The 19,043-nt window shown below is 40.5% G+C and overlaps 1 protein-coding gene across 2 annotated transcripts in view; it reads right to left on the bottom strand.

The window, feature by feature from the left end:
- The window catches only part of LOC308388937 (uncharacterized protein), a 29,311-nt gene that overhangs the window by 5,455 nt on the left and 4,813 nt on the right, over window positions 1-19,043 (bottom strand). Inside the window, exons 13-46 of one of the 2 annotated variants that reach the window (XM_080869960.1) lie at window positions 16,617-16,820; window positions 16,197-16,529; window positions 15,869-16,069; window positions 15,631-15,752; window positions 15,286-15,514; window positions 14,995-15,200; window positions 13,848-14,000; window positions 13,513-13,603; window positions 13,299-13,433; window positions 12,593-12,708; window positions 12,390-12,501; window positions 12,257-12,306; window positions 12,010-12,159; window positions 11,728-11,833; window positions 11,353-11,530; window positions 10,717-10,855; window positions 10,096-10,249; window positions 9,871-9,966; window positions 9,154-9,339; window positions 8,834-9,048; window positions 8,525-8,663; window positions 8,319-8,439; window positions 8,107-8,216; window positions 5,805-5,954; window positions 5,656-5,703; window positions 5,342-5,509; window positions 4,582-4,734; window positions 4,354-4,488; window positions 3,913-4,065; window positions 3,250-3,459; window positions 1,194-1,314; window positions 994-1,056; window positions 648-796; window positions 7-61 (exon numbers count right to left, since the gene is read on the bottom strand). In XM_080869960.1, the coding sequence (XP_080726086.1) occupies window positions 8-61; window positions 648-796; window positions 994-1,056; window positions 1,194-1,314; window positions 3,250-3,459; window positions 3,913-4,065; window positions 4,354-4,488; window positions 4,582-4,734; window positions 5,342-5,509; window positions 5,656-5,703; window positions 5,805-5,954; window positions 8,107-8,216; window positions 8,319-8,439; window positions 8,525-8,663; window positions 8,834-9,048; window positions 9,154-9,339; window positions 9,871-9,966; window positions 10,096-10,249; window positions 10,717-10,855; window positions 11,353-11,530; window positions 11,728-11,833; window positions 12,010-12,159; window positions 12,257-12,306; window positions 12,390-12,501; window positions 12,593-12,708; window positions 13,299-13,433; window positions 13,513-13,603; window positions 13,848-14,000; window positions 14,995-15,200; window positions 15,286-15,514; window positions 15,631-15,752; window positions 15,869-16,069; window positions 16,197-16,529; window positions 16,617-16,820 (4,950 nt within the window). In that variant the 3' untranslated portion in view covers window position 7. Of the gene's footprint in view, window positions 1-6; window positions 62-647; window positions 797-993; window positions 1,057-1,193; window positions 1,315-3,245; window positions 3,460-3,912; window positions 4,066-4,353; window positions 4,489-4,581; window positions 4,735-5,341; window positions 5,510-5,655; window positions 5,704-5,804; window positions 5,955-8,106; window positions 8,217-8,318; window positions 8,440-8,524; window positions 8,664-8,833; window positions 9,049-9,153; window positions 9,340-9,870; window positions 9,967-10,095; window positions 10,250-10,716; window positions 10,856-11,352; window positions 11,531-11,727; window positions 11,834-12,009; window positions 12,160-12,256; window positions 12,307-12,389; window positions 12,502-12,592; window positions 12,709-13,298; window positions 13,434-13,512; window positions 13,604-13,847; window positions 14,001-14,994; window positions 15,201-15,285; window positions 15,515-15,630; window positions 15,753-15,868; window positions 16,070-16,196; window positions 16,530-16,616; window positions 16,821-19,043 lie in introns of those variants that run through there. The other variant, XR_013970196.1, reaches the window with a different exon arrangement.

Raw genomic sequence — 19,043 nt, 5'->3', positions numbered from 1 at the left:
CTGCACCTCACAGATCTGGGAACAAAGCCTCGGCTATCGGGAGGCGCAGGCGACACAGATCCTGAAAGAGAAACAAAGGCGGATTCAAGCTGAACATCTAAGAGATAAAACTGGGCACCCTGCTATACCCGTCTGACGAAACAGATACCTACACTCTATATCCATACTGGTACTCAGGTTGTTGCACTCAACTTATCGTCTTATTTTATTACTTGTTATTCTGTTTGTTAAAAAACAAAACAAAAGACCAACAACTATTATTTATTACTTTAAAAAAAATCAGTTTCTTCATTATTATTATTATTTTTTTCACTCCAGGACCGTGTGTGCATAATTTCTTTCCACCTCATGTTAACTTGTGATGCGAATGACAATAAAGCTCCTTGAATCTTTGAAGATGGGTGACCACAAAAGCATTCACACATTCTTGACCTTGAAACCAGCAATGTACTGTCTCGCTTTACGTTCACCATTTAGTAGTTGTCCTATTATTATGTAGACGTAATCTTCATTAGTTGGGACACCAGTGAATTCAATATGCTTTAAAACTCCAAAATGTACCGTGCTGTAAAAAAGTATCTCCCCACCCACCTTCTTGTTTTTTACATTAGAGATGAAACAAGTTTTTAAATGATTATTTCACTCACTGCTTTAGATCTGTCTGTGCTCATGTTTGAAAGACCTCTGGCTGTTTCTGCTCTCTGCTGTCTTGGCTCTGTTGCAAAGTCCTGAGGTGTGGTGTAGTTTGTGAGGCTGCCAGGCTGCAGGGCTGAATGCAGCCTGTTCCGGTGCAGACCTGTGCACACAGAAATAGAACAGAGTGAGAGCTATGCTGCAGTGTGAAAATAACATCTATAAAGAAATTTAAAATGTCATCACAAAAAGATATGAGTGTCTGGATAATCTGATGGCTTTCGATTTCACTCATGAACCGCATGAGCAGCTTTACATTATTGCTTCACTGCTCTGAGATGAAGGTGGTGGGCTCAGTACCTGTCGAGGGACTTCTAGTACTCAGTCTGCTGACTGACAGCGTGGAATAAGTCCTGCTTTGACCTGTGATATAACGATACCGAGAAAGTAGGAGTGAAATGTCAAGTCAAGAATGTCTGAAGCAGACAAAATCTTACAGGCAAAGCGAGCTGTTGGTCTGTCATCCTGTTGAGTATCAGCAGAGCCTGGAAGGCTTTTACCTGCTGTCGAAGCTCCTCTGGAGAGAGCTGCCTCCACATCGTTCATCTGGTTCTGCAGTTTATCCAGCTGCTGAAAGGCCTCTTGTTTAAGGCTGCACTGCTGCTGTAGCTGCCCCCTCACCTGGACCCCAACAATGTGGTTAAAAGTTGTTGTTTTTTTTATTCCTGCTTAAATTTAAAATGAAAACACCATGTGCATTGATATTGACTTGACAGATCTATCACCAGAATGAGGCCAAGACTAACTCTGTATCTGTAAGTATCTCTACAGGATTTTTGCACCAAGGCACTGCAAAAATCCTTTAACCTCTCATCCAAGAGGCTTCTTCAGTTCTGCAAACTGATGAAGAGACTCAGGTATTCAACCCCTCGTGGATTTGTCCCATTGGAGGTGGTCCTGAGAGTCGTGTCATCACGCAATCCATTAAGGTCACGTGGTCAAAGTGTGACTGTTGAATCACATGGGATCTCAAGACTGCATTATACAGTTCTGTTAAAAATTGTCCCTTTCCTGTTTTTTTCCCCCCATTTTTTTGTCACACATGTTTCAATATTAGACACAGATAACCCGTGTAAATACAAAATGCAGTTTTAAATGATTATTTAATTAACCGGGGGGGGGGGGGGGGGGGGGGGGGGATCTAAAGCTACCTGGCCCTGTGTGAAAAATATAATTACCCCCTTTTTAAATCATGAAATGACTGTGAGCAACCTTTTTTTTTTTTTTATCTTGCCCAATGATACTTGGCATGCAGACTGGAGGAGCCAGGGATCAAACTGCCAACCTGCCGATCAGTAGGTGACCTGCTCTACCTCCTGAGCTACAGCCACCCCTTTAATTTGCATTATATTAATATTAGACAAAGGTAACCCCAAGTATATACAAAAATATCACTTTTTAAATGATGAATTCATCTCAATTGGATTTAGGTCTGGACTTTTATCCTACATCACTCTGTCAGATTTTTGCCAGATTTTTGGCAGTGGCTAGTGAAAAACTTTAAAAGCAAATAGCTAACCCCAAGTTGCTCTCCGATGCAGCTATCGGAGTGTGAATGTTGTTAGAAAAGCACTCAGTTTAGAGTCAGTGCTTGTGAGAATGGGTGTGATTGGGTGAATGTGGCATGTTGTATACAGCGCTTTGAGTACGCCGGGAGAGTAGAAAAGCGCTATATAAGAATCGCTCCACTTACCATTTACAGATAGGAGATCAGGAGGGAGGTATTAATTGAGGTTTCTGATAGCTGGTTTTGGAGGGCATTGTGCCTTTTCAATGAGAGTCGTTCAGAGTGGACATTGATGGCTTCTCAGGCCAAAGTATGAACATTATCATCCTGAAAACAGTCTGTCCTGATGAGTTCTTCTCTGCTGAGCCATCAGTCTGTGGAGTGGTTGTCTGGTTTTCCCGTGTAACGTTATGAGCACTCCTTGCTGCACTGAGCAGCACACACTACGTTGCTTAGATTGTGTTTGTGCCTTTGGGATGAACCAGTGCTTTTCTAAAGGTGTTGCTGGATTTGACATACACTTGCATGTTATACTGAGTTGTTCCATCATAATTTCTTAGAAATGTAATTTCTGACAAGCCTGCCCAGCGATCAAGAACCACACCTTGATTAACAGTTTGGATCATATGACCATTAATAACTCAAGTGGTTGCGGGGTGGATCAGTGACTTTCTGCATAACCTCCATGGTGGGTAAATATCTGGGACTCTACACTGGAACTGAAGAAGCTTCTTGGATGAAGCGAAAAGTCTTCATGAATTGAAAAGAAGTCCAACTAGTGCTGAAGACTACCATGACCTGAAAGACTGAGAACCTACAGATATAGTCTGTTAATTGGTTTTATTTGACTCTCAGTTAAGATGTTCAGAGGTTGATTTACTTAAAATACCACGATCTTTTTAAAAATTGTATTTCTTTGGATGATCTATTTAAAATCCACTGACCACAGGTGTTTTTTTTTAGCTCATGAAAAGTGGATTTTTTTTTAGGGTTTGCACAGAAGACAGCCTGCAATCAGTGGTGCATAACACATTAATTAACGTACAGACCTGCCGGATCTCTTTGGCACTGCACTCTCTTTGTAGCCTGTTTATCCTGCTGCCTCTGTCCAGCTGCTCACCGAGGGCCCTGAGCTGTCTGTCTCTATCCTCCATGTCGGCTCTCATTTGTTCCAAGGTCTGCACTAGATGAGCGTCCAGCTCCTGTCTGCTGCGGGCTTCCCGTGCAGACCGATGCCTGAACACCTGGAGCTCCTCTGTCTGTGAGCGAGAACCAGCAAACATTCAGTGAATATATCCAGGCTTCTTCTCCTGACAGCTCTTGCCACTGTCAAAACTGAAAATGCACAGCTTTACATGAATTAGGAAGTCTATGTGAGCGAAATGTGATTTAAACACTTCAAGATGTGCAGTGAGCCTCCAAAAACCCAGATCCTGTCCTCAGAGATCCAAAAAAGCCAACAAGAGAAACCTAGAGAAGCTGCAATATAATTAAGTGTCTGTAGGATCAGCAACGAGGCAAAAAATGTAGTTAACTTTTAAAATCCTGGCATTTTAAAATAAACCTGCACTGCTTCTGAAAGCATTCAACAGCACCTTCACCAAGCTTAAGAAATACAAACCAAACATTTCATAGTTTTAATGAATTTCAGAGTATTTGCAGTTTCAGCTGATGTTAACTGATGTAGAAGGTGTGGATAGGAGTGCATGTACCTTCCTGCTGAGCTGCTTCTTGATGCTGCTGCATTCGGCCTGAGAGCAGGTCAGCGCCTGCTGTGCAAAGTCCAGCTCCCCCTGCAGGAGAGCCACCTTATCCTCTGATAACATTTTCACTCTGAGAGCCTCGGTGCGAGTGGTAACCTCCCTCTGCAAAATGACCAGTGTGGTATGAGTTCATAAATGTATAAATATGGGCTTAGAAAAATAATGCAAAGCTGACAAAATTAGTGAGGATTAACCAGGTCAAGCAAAAGAAAACATTAAACTTTTAAATTGCAGTACATGAGTACATGTAACATTGTTACATTATTTGTTTAAATCCTACAACTAAGCATATTCATGCTTTTCCCTTTTACTTGATGGCCTCATGTTCCCTCCCTGCAAGAGGTAAAGCTAATTTCTGATTGCTGAATATTTCTTCATCCTGCTGCTAACCTGCTTGGTTTGGAGCAGTTGCCTGTGAAGTTTCTCCTGGTCGACCACCTTCCTCCAGCATCTCAGAGCCTTCAGTTTACAGAGCAGAGCAGTCAGCCGGCTGTTCTCCAGCTTCAACTCGTGGACTTCTTCCTTCTTAAGATAACAGGTATGAAAGTGGTACAATTCACAGATCATCTTCAATACTTCTGCTCTTTTTAACTGCCTACACATAAAAACTTTCCGTACCTTTAACTGTGTGAGGGCGAGTCCATCATTGTCTTTGGTGCAGCCGTACCTCTTCTTGAGCTTGATGATCTTGTCCACTCCTTCCCCCCGTGCTCTGTTCACTATCACACTTATGTCCCGCCTCATTTGTCGGGGATATTCATCAAGTCTGGCCTGAAAGCCAAACAAAATTACCAAACAAGTCTTTAACAAATCAAAATGTGAGATATGACAAAATAACACTTGTTTATGTATTTCAGGAATAAAGAACTAAAGAATAAGCAACGTTTTACCACATAGTTTAAAGTTATTGTCCAATCAATTATATTTCTATAGCATCAACAACAGTCACAACAAGGTGCATTATATTGCATGGTAAAGATCTTACAATATTATAAAGAGAACACCAACAATCAGATGTTAGCAAATTATTATGGTACAGAGAAACTTCTGAGAAAGTGTCATTCAACCACTTTCTGCTCAAATATGATATATGAAAAGGGCAAGTATATATTCTAGTTATAAAGAAACAGTACACTTACCAGCCACTTTGTCGTTTTCACCACTTCAGCTACTTGCTAACACAAAACTGGTGAAAACTACAGAGTCACACCGTGTCACTTCTGCCAGCTAAGAACTCAAAACGGAGGCTAAAATTTGCATAATCTCACAGAAGAGTGAAAAAAACTCGTCTGATGGGTCTTAATTTCTACTACAACATCTGGATGTCGAGGGTGAAAGTTTTGTTGTAGCCCTTTAACAGGGGGCCTTGTTCTTTCACCTTTAACTGGATGCAGGTAGAGAAAAGGTGTCGGACCAGAGGGTGGTAGCGTTCTTTGAATGTGAGGCCGAGCTGTTCCTCTAAATTAATTTTCTCTTCTTCCAGGTGAGCAACTTGGGCCCACAGGGCTGAGACCTCCAACATCATCCCACGGCATAAATCTGCCACCTGTGGATTAATAGAGCTCAAAAGTAGTTTTGTTTGAAAGCTCTCGATCTCAAACATGACTTACATTCCTAAAGCAGCTCAAATCTGCTTTTCTGCTACTAACTCACAAAATCATAGAGGCTACAGATGGGAATCACTGTGTGTACCTCTTTGTGAGAATTACTTGTCTGAGCGTCCTTCAGACTTTTCAAATCCTGCAGTTAAAATGGTGAAAGATAATAGATTTCATTTTTTTTAAAAATATAAACTGCCAATAATATATTTACTCCAATAAAAAGATATTCCACACATGTACCTGTTCTCTCTGGTACAGAAGCTGAGTGTGCTGCTGCAGGATTTGTTCATAAAACTGTGAGTAAAGCAGAAAGCATTGGCGCTCTCGCTCCATCACTGAGGAGCCGAGGTGAGTGAGACACTGCTGCAGATGATCCCGAGAGACCTTCAGCTAAAAAAAGAAAACCAAGAGTATTATTAATGAATATCTAAAGTTTAGCAATTTGCATTAATACTCTATTCCCCCCATTCTTTGGGATATAAGTTTTAATAGTCAACAAGCTGCACTGTTATATTCTCTATGTGTTGGCATTTCTTCACACAATACATGTGAAAGAGATACAAGAGTAGTCAGAAGGAAATTAATGTCATCGTAATTTTAGGCTTTTAATGATGTCTTTCAACTGCTCTTTTTCCAGGGTAGAATTATTGTAGAGCATAAAAACAAGAAGGGGTTTCTTTATCCATACAGAGTCAAATATATACAGAGACCCCCACTGATATTTGGTTAAATGTCATTTAGCAAAGTTACACTTCAACCAGACACTTTTAGAAGCCATCGATGAGTTTCTGGTGTAATTGTTGTATTTGTGTATTTGACCACCTCTCTTGGTAGAGTTCATTTAAATTTGTTGGTTTCCTGGCATGGACCTGGCTTTTAAGCGCAGCCCATGAGTAAAAGCGCTACACAAATACAAGCCATTTACCATTTTACCATAAGTTTTCAATAGTTGAAGAATTTGGAGTTAGCCCTCTTCCTTCATTATTGCATCCACTTTGTGTGATGTAGCAGTACCACTGGAAGCAAAACAGCCCCCAGACCATGATGCTACCACCACCGTGCTGGACAGCTGGCACTGTGTTCTTAGGTTAGAAAGCATCACAATCACTCCTACAAACACATCTCTTGTCATTTAGGCCAAATATATGGTGGCCCTGAGAGGCCAAATGGACTGCAACTTAAGAAAACACCAGCAATAAGAAAAACGCTGCAAAAGCACGCAAAACACAACGGAAATAGGAAAAAGTGTTGCGCTGGGAGACACCTAAAAGAAGTGGGGGATCTATCACTTTTGTGAGGAAAGAAAAGATGACAGGTAAGTGTGTTAGCCTAACTATTAGCCTAAAAATCCATCATCAGTATTATATGAATCATGATAAAACACACCTAGCATGTTTTGGGTTCCTGCAACTGGTTCGTTGGGTTATTGTCTCCCCAGAAACTTCCACACTTCCTCTGTGCTTTTAGAAATCTGTTTTCTTTTTTCCTATTTCAGTTTTTCCCTATTTCTGTTGTGTTTTGTGCGCTTTTGCAGCGTTTTTCTTATTGCTGGTGTTTTCTTAAGTTGCAGTCCATTTGGCCTCTCAGGGCCACCGTACAAATAGCTCAATCATTGTCACGTCTGTCATCACTGATGAGAAGTTTACATGTTGTGAAGTTAAAAGCTATTGAAGAGCCTTCAACACCACTTATAACTGCTATAGGAACAGTTCAAAGAAATCAATAAAAGGCCTGAATAACCATAGCATTCATTACCTCAAGTGTGAAGACATTACTGGTCACAACAGCAGCTTGTAAACATTTAGTTGCATGTAAAAATGTTGCTTTTAGAGAAAACTTCCCCTTAATTTTTAACTTTTTAAAAAGAGTTTGTACATTACTCCACATACCCTCTGTGGGAAACGTGATTGCCACCTTTATTTTGCAGACTCGAGGAAGAAGAAACCTGGTGGAAATGGACTGATTACCTTCTCTTTCTAAAATAAGACATAATTTCTCAAACACCTGTCAAATAAAACGTCTACCTAAAGCTTATACCAAGCAACACCTCATGTTCCCTGTCCCACATGTTTGCATAATTAACTGAGCATGTTCCCACTCCTTTCTCCTCTTCTTATGGACAGGAAAGCAGTTAACTAAACAACTTCACTTTCTTCCTGTGCACTGGAAATGATAGGAATAAGCAGCACATTTTGCATGTTTTTCCAAATACTTTGTGTACTTGGGGCTGTTAGAAATGATAATGATAGCGCTGGAGTGCAACCAGCTTGTATAATCAGCTCAGGAGAAATGGCAGCCTTTGTAGAGCAAGCATTTAAGGTATTTAGTGTGTTTTTGAAGGCATGCCTTAGCAGAGCAGGGTTTTAAGAGCATTATAAAGCCCACATTTGAAATAACAATGAATGCAAGTAGATAAAATACACAGGTTTGAGTTTCTTTTTCAGCAGAGATCCTACACAGTAATCAGAAGCCTGTCAACAGTAGCAGCACATTATTAAAAGACTTTAGGGGAGAACAAAGCATCAGTGGGTATTTTCCCTACCTCTCCCTCCGACTGCTCAGCTCCCTGCATCAGCTGTTGGATGAATGTTTCCACCATCTGTGGCTTCTCACGGGACAAACTGTACTTCATTTGACTTCTTTTCCACAGCTCTGCTTACATGTGGAAACATTATGTAACTGCAATCATATAGTTAATAGTAAAAATATTTTGAATGGGTATTTAAAGGTAGATTCAGTGGTGTTTATGCGCACCTGTGGGGAGCCGATTATCTTGTTGAGTTTTCTCTGAAAGCACTAGTGTGAGCTCTCTGCTCATCTTTCTCTGCACTGCTCTAATCATGTCGCACTCTGTGCTCTCCATCAGCAGGTGGAGCTGGAAAAAGTAGATTTTGCAGCACTATAAGTTCTTGTTATTATGACATGATGATTTAATTGTGCAGTTTTCATTGTGCTTGTACCTGCCAGGCTTTCACATCAACCTCTGAAGCTCCAGGAGGGGGCAGAAGAGACTGGGTGCCAGAGATTAAAACCTCATAGTGATGCTCTTTATCCATTTGTTTAGCCAGAGCTCTCATACTGGGGTAAAAGATTTCATCTCTAAAAACAAAGTGAATAATTGCTGTAAAACAATGATTGAATTAGAAAGACCTAAGCATACCTTACATTATCCTAAAACAACATTAACTTTGTTGTCACAAAAACAATTATTTTCTGATATGAGTAAATAACATTATTTGAGTGTCTGATTTTTGATATTCCTTAATTACCGGTAAAGTTTTACAAACTGTTGATACAAAGCAGGTGTACTGAAGACATCGGCGCCTAAACGTCTTAGAGCCCATCTCTCCTTGAAGACCTCCAGCTGCTTTGTCAGCAGGAGAAAACCTTTCAGCACAGACTGGACTCTGATTGGATCTTGAAGGTTTGAGGAATTGATCTTTATCTCCTCTTCTTCATCATCTTCACTGCAGCTTTTATTTCCCTGCAATAAAAAAGGAATAGTTACCAAATCAGCAATCTTAGTAATTTACTTACAATTTTATTCACTAATGTGTGAACCCTAATGTGGAAGCGTCACTGGTATGACCTTGTTAGAAACTGTCGCTACTTCATTAGGTGTGCCACTATGCTGAAGGTCATCTTTGTTGCCATGGAGACGAACAGGCTCTGCCTCTCTTCCACCGTTCAGGACGTCCTCCATGAGCAGGGACACCCCAAGGATTGCAGCATTGGCCTGCAGTCTGCTGCGACTGCTCAGGCTGCTCAAACAGAGCTGCAAATAACCATGAAATCTTTTTAACTATCACTGGGAGAGTTTAACGATGCATTAAAAAAACCAAAACAAACAAAGCTGTGTAGTTGGTTAAGGACAATACAAGAAAGAAGTCCGCACCCATATTTGTATAAATAAAGATAGGAAATACAACGACTTTCTTTTTAGCAGATGATCATGAATTTACTTGAGCATTTTTCTCTTAATGATAACAATACTGAGGTCCCATCTGTTTAGTGTCACACCACAACAGCAGTCACCTCAGTGTGCTTCATATTTTAATGTAAAGTCTCCACAATAATCCAGAGAAGATCCAAACAATCACAAAACCCATATGAGCAAGCACTTGGTGAAAGTGGGAAGGAAAAACTCCTTTTAACAGGAAGAAACTTCCAGAATTATGACATATTGATGGCAAAATATATTTTTGGTTGGAAACATGATTCATACACAAGACCAAATCTACCAAGTCTCATCAGCACCATTAACAGGTGAAAAAAAAAAAAAAAAAAAGCATATGAGGTGGTGAACCTGCATGCAGTGTTCAGTAGGTGGGACATCCCAAACATGAAGAGGGAGCAGTCCATGACAGGCTATGAAACTCCTCCATGGATACATCCTCTGTGCCTGCAGCAGACAAAGGCACAGAAAGATGACGTGACAGAGCACATTTCCTCTCATCCTCTCAAGTGTTTTCATGTTTTTTGAAAACATATGTTAGGATGGTTTTCTAAAATGATTATATGAGGTCACCACCTGACAGCCTTGATTCTCCAAAGGTTGAGGAACGGGCAGCGTGAGACTGAAGACGTCAGTCTGGATGCAGCCAATCATTGGAGGGAGAGCGTTCGCCATGTTGTCATTTACACTCTGGCAGGAAGTAACATCACCAGAGGAGAGGAAAGCCTCCCTAGACATGATAAACATACTTTCATTATTAAGGTTTATTAAGCTGTGATAGAAGAGTGATGGAGGGAAACTTCAGGCGAGTAACTGGAAAAAACAAAAAACAAAAACTGATACCGCAAAAGCTTTGAGTTGTTGAAATATTTGAATTGGCCAAACACCTCACATCACCCAGCAGTGGAAAACGCATCAACATGAACTAATCACTAAATTTAAGCCATACTTTTCTTTATGTTTTTAAAATATTATACACTATTTTTTTAAAGCATGTTTCTTTTGCAAAATTTGAAAATGTTTTCTATTAAATGCTGGTATTTTTTTTAAATCAATGAAAACTGCATCATAACAAAGGAAACCATAAAACCAAACACAGAAAAGAAAAAAGTAAAACAGCCTTTAAATATCTTTGTCATGGAGAAAGTGTCAGTATGGTAGCAGACAGCTGAGGGAAGTGACGATTTCACCGCTGACCTGACAAAGATTCTGACAGCAGTATCAAACTGCAGCAGGAGGACCTGCCTGCGCAGCTGCAGCAGGCGGCCGACAGACTCCAGGTTGCTGGGATCAGAGAGATGATCAACCTGCTGCTGGAGCTCCTGCAACTCTGTTCCTGTACAGCACCCAGAGAGGAAAAAACAAATGTGTGAATGGCTGTCCAAATCCAGGTTTTTCTTTCCTACTATATCACCTGGTCCCTGGTTATACCTGAAATGCAAAGATGGTTAAATGAATATGAAAGTTGTATGGCCAGTTCAGTCTGAACCGATAGGAAGGCAAAAGTAACTCTCTCTCCTCTTATCTAAGAATGGAAAAATAATATTTCATGCATCCGCAGTCACCAGATCTCAGTTCTATGGAGCACTTTTGGGATGTGGTGCATTGGGAGATTCACATCATGGACGTGCAGCCAATAAATCTGCAGCAACTGTGTGATGCTGTCATGTCAGAACAAACCAAATTTTTACATTAAAAAAAGATGTATTTATTCTGTCATGTGTCAATTTTGAGTCATTCCATCCTATTCACTCTCAGCATTGCATGAGAGATCCCTAAACATTACCATTACTACAATTCTTTTGGAACGCTTCATTTATAAAATAAACCTACCGATGCTTTCAGCGCCTCCCCAGTCAGCCGCCAGAAGTGACCCTGCTGCATCATGTCCTCTCCCCCATTTTAAAGAGTCTTGTCTGTTTCCCAGTTTGGAGAAGCTGATCAGGTAATGAATGATGCCATGAAGAGCTGACACGATCTGCAGAGTGTGACGGAGAGCCTCATCACATGCCTAATGAAATCAGACCAGAAGAGAGTTAAAGGCCAGAGAAAGAAAGTGTTAACATGCGTCTCTCCTCCACCAACACGGTGAAGAACAAAAACAGATCTGCTCTAAAATTAGTTCATGGCATGAGAAACTGAAAGCTAAAGTTATCACCCTGTGACCTGCTGTAATATTAGTCTCAGTGACAAGTTTAAGTGTCTCACCGAAACATTAAGTGTTTTGAACATGCGAAGCACTTCAGTGAAGTGGGGGATGTACCAGAGGTTGAGGAGAGTTCTTCCATCTGCACACAACAACTGCTGAAAAATCCTGTTTGGGAGACAGCTTGGTTTGAAAATCTTCCCCGGATACAACTGAAGAAACATCTGTACCAAAATGCACAAACTTGGCATTTTGGCTCAAATTCTTTAAACAAGTTTCACCGTACTATAACCAGGACACAAATAAAACGTGGATAATCACTCTTTAATGCTTAGAGGTTGTACCTGGGGTCAGAACAACGATCAGCAACCGGCTGTCCAATCATGAAGTAGGACTGACGAATGTAGGGAATGTCTTCCAAGAGAAAGGTCAGATTGTGGTAATATCCAACAATCTGAGCTCTCACACAGTGCATAGACATTTGTGTGCTGAATCTGAGAAAAAACATTTTGAAGAACCTTACTATCATAGAAAAAACTCAGTAAAGCTCAGGTTGTCTGTTTTAACAAAAAAGGATGCCAGAGAACATACTTCCTGAGAAAGTCGATTATGAGCTCCCTTTTGATCTTTGCAGCCTCCTCCTGCACAGTGAGACAAATTAATTTTACTTCATGAACAGCCAATCACATTTATCATCCTGCTCAGCCACCTGCGTGCATCTCACCGGGGTTTTTAGGAACCCCCCAACGGCCTGTTTCTTCTTCACAAATGAATTCAGCATCTCGTCACACAGACCCACTTTTTCCAGCTGGATGGACACAAATGCGCCCATCACCCTGAAGGAACAAATGAGATTTTATATCATAAAGAGCAAAAAAAAAAAAAGTGTTAATCACTACTGGTGTAGTTTGTCCTGTAAGTCAATACCGCTTTTTTGTGGAAGTTCCTGTGGAGGGTTTGGAGTGAAAAGATTTATATTGTTCCTGCAGGCCGCCTGTGTGGCTGCCAGAGCCAGAGTTGCATGTTACATCTTTGTCTTCCCTCTGAGATTAATAAAGAAGATAAGAAAAATATTTCAACAGCTGTGTGTTTATATAAAAGCATTAAAAAAATAACACCACAGTATTCAGACTCTTTTGTTCAGTACAAAGAGTCATAAATACATGCTATTACCAATAAATCAGCATGTAAACACTATTATTCTCAGATGTTGGACCTAACTAACCCTTAGGCAGTATTCATATTATTGTTACTCAGCCTGTGTTTTCCAGCCCAATGGATCCACCGTATTGTGCCGTTTTCAAATCAACAACCATAAAAATGTATGCCAAAACAAAACAGATGTTTATTTTATCCCAATTCCATCCACATACAGAGCACACATACAGTTAATATTTCACACACACATTGAGGCTTTTCTTTTTATTGCCTCTGGATCTAGAACATAATTTCGACCAGGGAACGTCTGATCAGGATGATTTCATTTGATGTCCTGCACAACAATGCCCATTCAGTCCCATCATGTATTTGAAGTCCAGTGTGAAGTCATTAAGGCTGTTATTTTGACAGGTTCTTCACAGGAAAGGCAAATACTCCAAGTTGAAATTACTTTTCATCAGAGAGCAACACAAACCTCGGCTGAAGATGAGTCACTTTCTGCCCAAAGACAAAGTCGAGCCAGTTTGACCGCACTCGTCAAGGCGTTCTTCTGTGTAACCTGACAGGCCAACGCCACCTGGAGGTTCTTGATACTCTGTCTGTTCATAAGCTAGGAAAAGCAACACATGAAAGTATTTGTGTGTATTAATTTATTTTCTGATAAGCCTTAATGTTTACTTTAATCTCACATGGATAACTGCTTCCTCTGAGCTGAAGCTAAATCTGATCTGGTTCTCGTCCAGTTCCTGGATGCTCAGAGGCAGATGGGATGGGATGAGCCTGCAGCAGAAAGTCCTCTTTAATTTTCTTTCAAACACAGTTTACTGCTTTTGTAAAGAAGCTGAAATAATAGACATTGCTAGATTGCTTAAGAGAAGTCCTAACATCTTTTTGACAGCTTCTCTCAAACATGTCTGGTTTTTAATATACAGCAGACTTTTTAGTTAAAGAGAATAAAATTCCAGCTTTCAGCTATTATGAAAATGAAGATTTATTTGGAAAATCAGATGTAGTTATGTTTTACCTGTCCACACAGCTGTCGTCCTCCAGGATTTCTGTGATACAAAAAGGCCTCTGCTGGACTCTGACTTTCTGATCAGTACACTCAAACTGCAGCGGCCTCAGATACAGGTGGAACTCCTCAAAGCCGAACTCTAAGGCCACATTTCTGTACAGCCTGAGAAAAAATGTTACGTTACATTACTCATTTAATTCAAACTGGTTAATCCTGGCTGCACAGAAATGTTAACATATCAGCAAAGAGCCAGTATAACCTAACAACAGCTGTAGTTTAATAGAAACTGGATTCTTCTTATCCTGGGAGGGTTTAAAGTTTTAAACAACTTTAAAATTGTTCCAGAAACTTTTTTTTGCTAAAAGAAAAAGGTGCAGTGGGTGAAGACAAATGTCAGTGACAGGATAGCATCAAGAGTGAAAGGGAAAATTTACAAAATTAACAAGTGATGTATAGTTTGAGGATGTTGGCACTGACAAAAAAGACAGCAGGCAGAGCTGAAAATGTCAAGATTTCCATTGGGAGAGACCAGCATGGACAAGAATAAACATGACTACATCAGAGGGACAGCACCGGTTTGGAGAAAGAGTTAAAAAACAAAAGGACGAGATGGTTTGGAAATGTGCAGAATTGGTATAGTGGATATATTGGATAAAAGGTGTTGAACTTGGAGCTGCCAGACGGAAAGAGGAAGAGGAAGAAAAGCCGTGGATGTAGTGAAGGAGGTGCGACAGAGAAGTATGAAATGTAAAAATGTAGGAAATTAAAAGTGGAAAGTTGTTTGTGTTATCATGCTATATAAAACTTAAATGTGTTAGGTTGCAGCTGGATATGTTTGGGTGTAAATATAATAACTCTTTGAAGTAACCTTTGAAGCTCATTTCTGAACTGAGCAGTTTGTTATATGTCAGGTATGTTTATAGAACAAAACAACTGGGTTTTCATCAGAACTTGATGATTGGCTGAAAAACCTGCAAACTGTTTAATATTTAGCAAACCACCTCTTTATTGATGCATAGTGAGGTGTCAAAACTTGTTACTAAGGGTACAAAGGACTTTGTCAAATGTGATCTTCATGGGGGGAAAAGGAGTTAAATAAAAGGTCCAGAACCTATTGTAAATACCCCTGCCCCTCTGCTGTGAGTGTTTTCTTAACTGTGCCAGATGTGCCGTCTCTGAGGCAGATTCCAGCAGGCGATGGCGGATGCTCATAAGCTCCAGCAGCATGGACAATGTTTCTACAGCACAGTCTGTCAGCTTGTCTGGTCCTTGCTTCATGTCCCTCTCCTCTGCAGCTTTTACTAGTGACAGGCCCAACTTCTGGACCAAAATTGGATCCTCAATAAACACGTCTGAGAACAACTGAGAGCAACAGAAACTGGGATTTAGTGAAATGGCTTATTTTTTTGTACACAGTAATCTGAACATACTCTGAACAAGAATGTACATCTCTTTGTATTTGTGAGCTGTAGGAGGCTCCTGGTGAAGTCTGGTTGTTCCAGATTTTCAGTGCCTGCTCTAAAAGGTTGTGTTCGAGGTGGAGTTTGTCAGTGATGCTCGTGGCTCGGTGCAACTGACATAGTTCAGTGTGAGCCTGAACCAATCCGTGATAGACTGCAGAGGCCAGACAGAGTGATGGGTGAACTTCTAGCAGGAATACGTTCATCAGAGCAGGCCTGCAAAAAAAACAAAAAAACCCCAAAAGGACGCAAGGAGGGAAAGACATGAGCATTAAAAGAAGAAAATAATTATGTTTTATAGTATAAAGTCTTCCACAGCTGTTTTAACTTGCCTCGTGCCTCCAAGTGAGACCAAATATTGGGGAACATAGTTGGGTGGACGACCATAGCTGGTTATAAAGCCTTTGTGATCATTTCTCCAGATGCGCTGAAGGTACAGTCGCTGTCTCTCTATCTGTTCAGAGGAACAACATAACCACAACATATAACTGTGGTGTGTCTCATATACAGACCACAGTCATTGCACAGCTTCACATGTAAATACAATCCAGTGCATCATTTAGTGTTTACCTGATTGTCCAGAATGTCTCGGATCAGCCGCTGGTGGCTCTGCATGCAGCTGATCTCAGTCCTGTAGGCCTGAAAATAGTTATCCTGGTTCAGGTCCAGCTGTGGCTTCCTGTGCATGATGTCAGTGATAACTTGGGCCAATGCAAACCTCTCCTCTGTGCCCACTGCATGCTGGTAGGCTTCATAGTAACAGTTTAAAAGCTGCAGAAACACAGAAGTGCACAGTTAGTCAGTTGTAACAGTATGTCAGTCGTAGTTCTATAAAGTTCAATGCTAACAGGAAATGACTGAGCCAAAAGAAATCAAATCCTCTTTTCCATCAATCTACCTGGACTTTGCTCTCCATGAACTCAGTCTCACATGCCCACAAATTGAGAAGCAAAGCAACGCGGTCAACATCTGTCCCAGCCCAGGAGTTGAAATCTACTGTCGAGGCTGACACTCCCTCAGTTTTTCCAATTTGTTTGATTGTGTTTCTGTGGATGAAGTGCGAGCCGATGAGGAGAAGCTCATTCATCAGCTCTACAAGGTCCTGCAGAGCAGCGTCGTACATGATGTAAAACCCTCTGGGGTCCTGAGTGTGGATGTAACGACCCTCAGAGGTGTAAAAATCATGAAGATTCTCCACCTCTGCAAACTCCATGAACTCTGAGCAGTGGACCTAGACAGTTGTAAGAAGCAATGTCTGGATTCTCAGTTAAACCAATTTTTTTAAATTCACTTGAAGCAAGAGGATATATGTTTTTACCTTGTAATCGACAGGAGTGCTGTGAATATACTGGACAGAGCCGAGACCTTCTGCCTCTCCTCTTCCTCCTCTGGCTACATTCATCCAACCCGTCTCCTCTGCTGTGCTGCGCAGCACCTGTCCTTCTAGCTGCAAACCTGCCAGGTCAAAGGTCAAAGTCCTTTCCACAGAGCGCAGGTAGTTCAGCATCCCAAGTGACACACGCTGCAGATGGTAAAAATTAAAACGACATTCGAGAGCTCGCATACTATAGCAACAGACAGATATACTTAATATATTTTCTTTTTTAATCAACAAGAAAACGATCATCAGCAAAAAACAGTTTAGAGACGAGAGAAAGAACAATTCAGTATCCGCAACTGCACCAAAGAATAAAACAGTGAAGTGTGGATTATTAAACTTCAGGTCTCTCTCTCCCATTTTATTAAAAATTGATCAACAAATTGATTTACTCTGCCTTATAGAAACCTGTTTACAGCAGGATGATTATATTAGTTTAAATAAATGGCAGCAATCTTCCACTCCAGTCGTTAATTAACCAAAGACCCTGTTTTTAATCTGATTTAGTGCTCAGCTCAGATAAAATAATTATCGTGGGTGATTTTAACATCAGTGTAGATACTGACAGCCTCAACAAGGCATGTAATCGATCATTAGACTCGATTGACTTCTTTCAAAATGTAAAAGAACCCACCCACCACTCACACTCTAGATCTTGTTCTCACATATGGCACAGAAACTGAACATTTCCACATAACTTTACATTTACAATGGTGGATTACACAGCAGTGGGGAATAGATTTCATCTCAGTAGATGTCTTTCTAAAAAGTGCTGTAACTAAGTTTAAGGATGTAATTCATCTACTGTTCTCTTCTTCTATGCCTGGTGCCAAACAGAGCAGAGCAGCTACCTGAACGCTACTCCCATAGAGGTTGATTATCTTGTTAATAATTTCACTTCTTCACTGCGAACACCTCTGGATACTGTAGCTCTTCTGAAAAAGAAAGGCTCAAACCAGAAGTACTTGACTCCCTGGTATAACTCGCAGACCTAAAGCAGACAACCCAGTAAGGACCAGGGGAAATGGTAAATGAACTGGTTCTTATATAGCACTTTTCTACTCTGAAAACTCTACTCTAAAACCACTTTAAAAAAAAACAAAAAAACAACCTCATTCACCCTCATTCGGTCAAGCACTTTTTTCTACTTCTTAAGTGCTTTCTATTTAACATTCATGCGCATTCATACTCCGATGGATGCATTGGAAAGCAACTTGAGGTCAGTATCTTGCACAAGGATATTTGGCATGCAGACTGGAGCAGATAGGGATTGAAGCACCAGTCTTCTGATTAGTAGGTGATCTGCTCTACCACCTGTAGCATTCCTTTAAGCAAAAGTTAACTAGTAAGAACTTCATGAATTTCTTCACAAATAAAATTTTAAACATTAGAGAAAAAGTCACTCGTAACCATCTCACAGACGTAACATTATGTCCAGCTGACTTCAGTTATTACTTCCTCCAAAGCATCAACATGTCTTTTAGACCCCATTCAAGACTGCTGAGAGAAGTCCCACCAATAATTAATGTTTCAGTCTTAAATATGGTCAACCTCTCTCTAATAATCGGCTATGTACCACTGGCCTTCAAGCTGGCAGGAGGTAATTTTAAAAAAACGCTTTAGTGAAGGTTACAAATGATCTTCTAATTGCCTTAGAAGTGGACTCATCTCTTAGCTTTTCCTGCTAGACCTCAGTGCAGCGTTTGATCCTGTCGACCCTAAAACTTTATTACAGCGATTAGAGCATGCAGTAGCAATTAAAGGTACCGTGCTGCAGTGGTTTGAATCGTACCTAATAGACTCCAGTTTGTTCATGTAAATGGAGAGTCCTCTTCACACACTAAGGTTAATTATGGAGTTTCACAGGGTTCAGTGCTAGGACCAATTCTGTTTAGATAAAACTGAGGTTATTGCACTTGGCCCTGAAAATCTTGGACTCATTCTTGACCAGGATATGCCATTCAATGTGCATATTAAAGAAATATGTAGGACTGAGTTCTTCCAATTGTGCAATATCTCTAAAATTAGAAACACCCTGTGTTAGAGCGATGCCAAAGAACTAGGTCATAGGCATTACTTAGTATTACTTCTAGGCTGGACTACTCTAATTCATTATTATCAACCTTCAGTTGATCCGAAGTACTGACAGGGACTAGAAAGAAAGCGTATTTCTCCCACATTGGCTTCCCTTCATTGGCTCCCTGTTACATCCAGAATCGAATTTAAAATCCTGCTCTTCACATATAAAGTATTGAATAATCAGGCCCCATCTTATTTCAATGACTTTATAGTACCATATCACCCCATTAGAGCTTTTCACCCTCAGAATGCAGGCTTACTTGTTGTTCCTAGAGTATTTAAAAGTAG

This window comes from Rhamphochromis sp. 'chilingali', assembly GCF_963969265.1.
Source record: "Rhamphochromis sp. 'chilingali' genome assembly, chromosome: 21".
NCBI lineage: Eukaryota > Metazoa > Chordata > Actinopteri > Cichliformes > Cichlidae > Rhamphochromis > Rhamphochromis sp. 'chilingali'.
The sequence above is the reverse complement of the archived record's forward strand: the minus strand, read 5'-3'. Positions and strand labels throughout refer to the sequence as shown.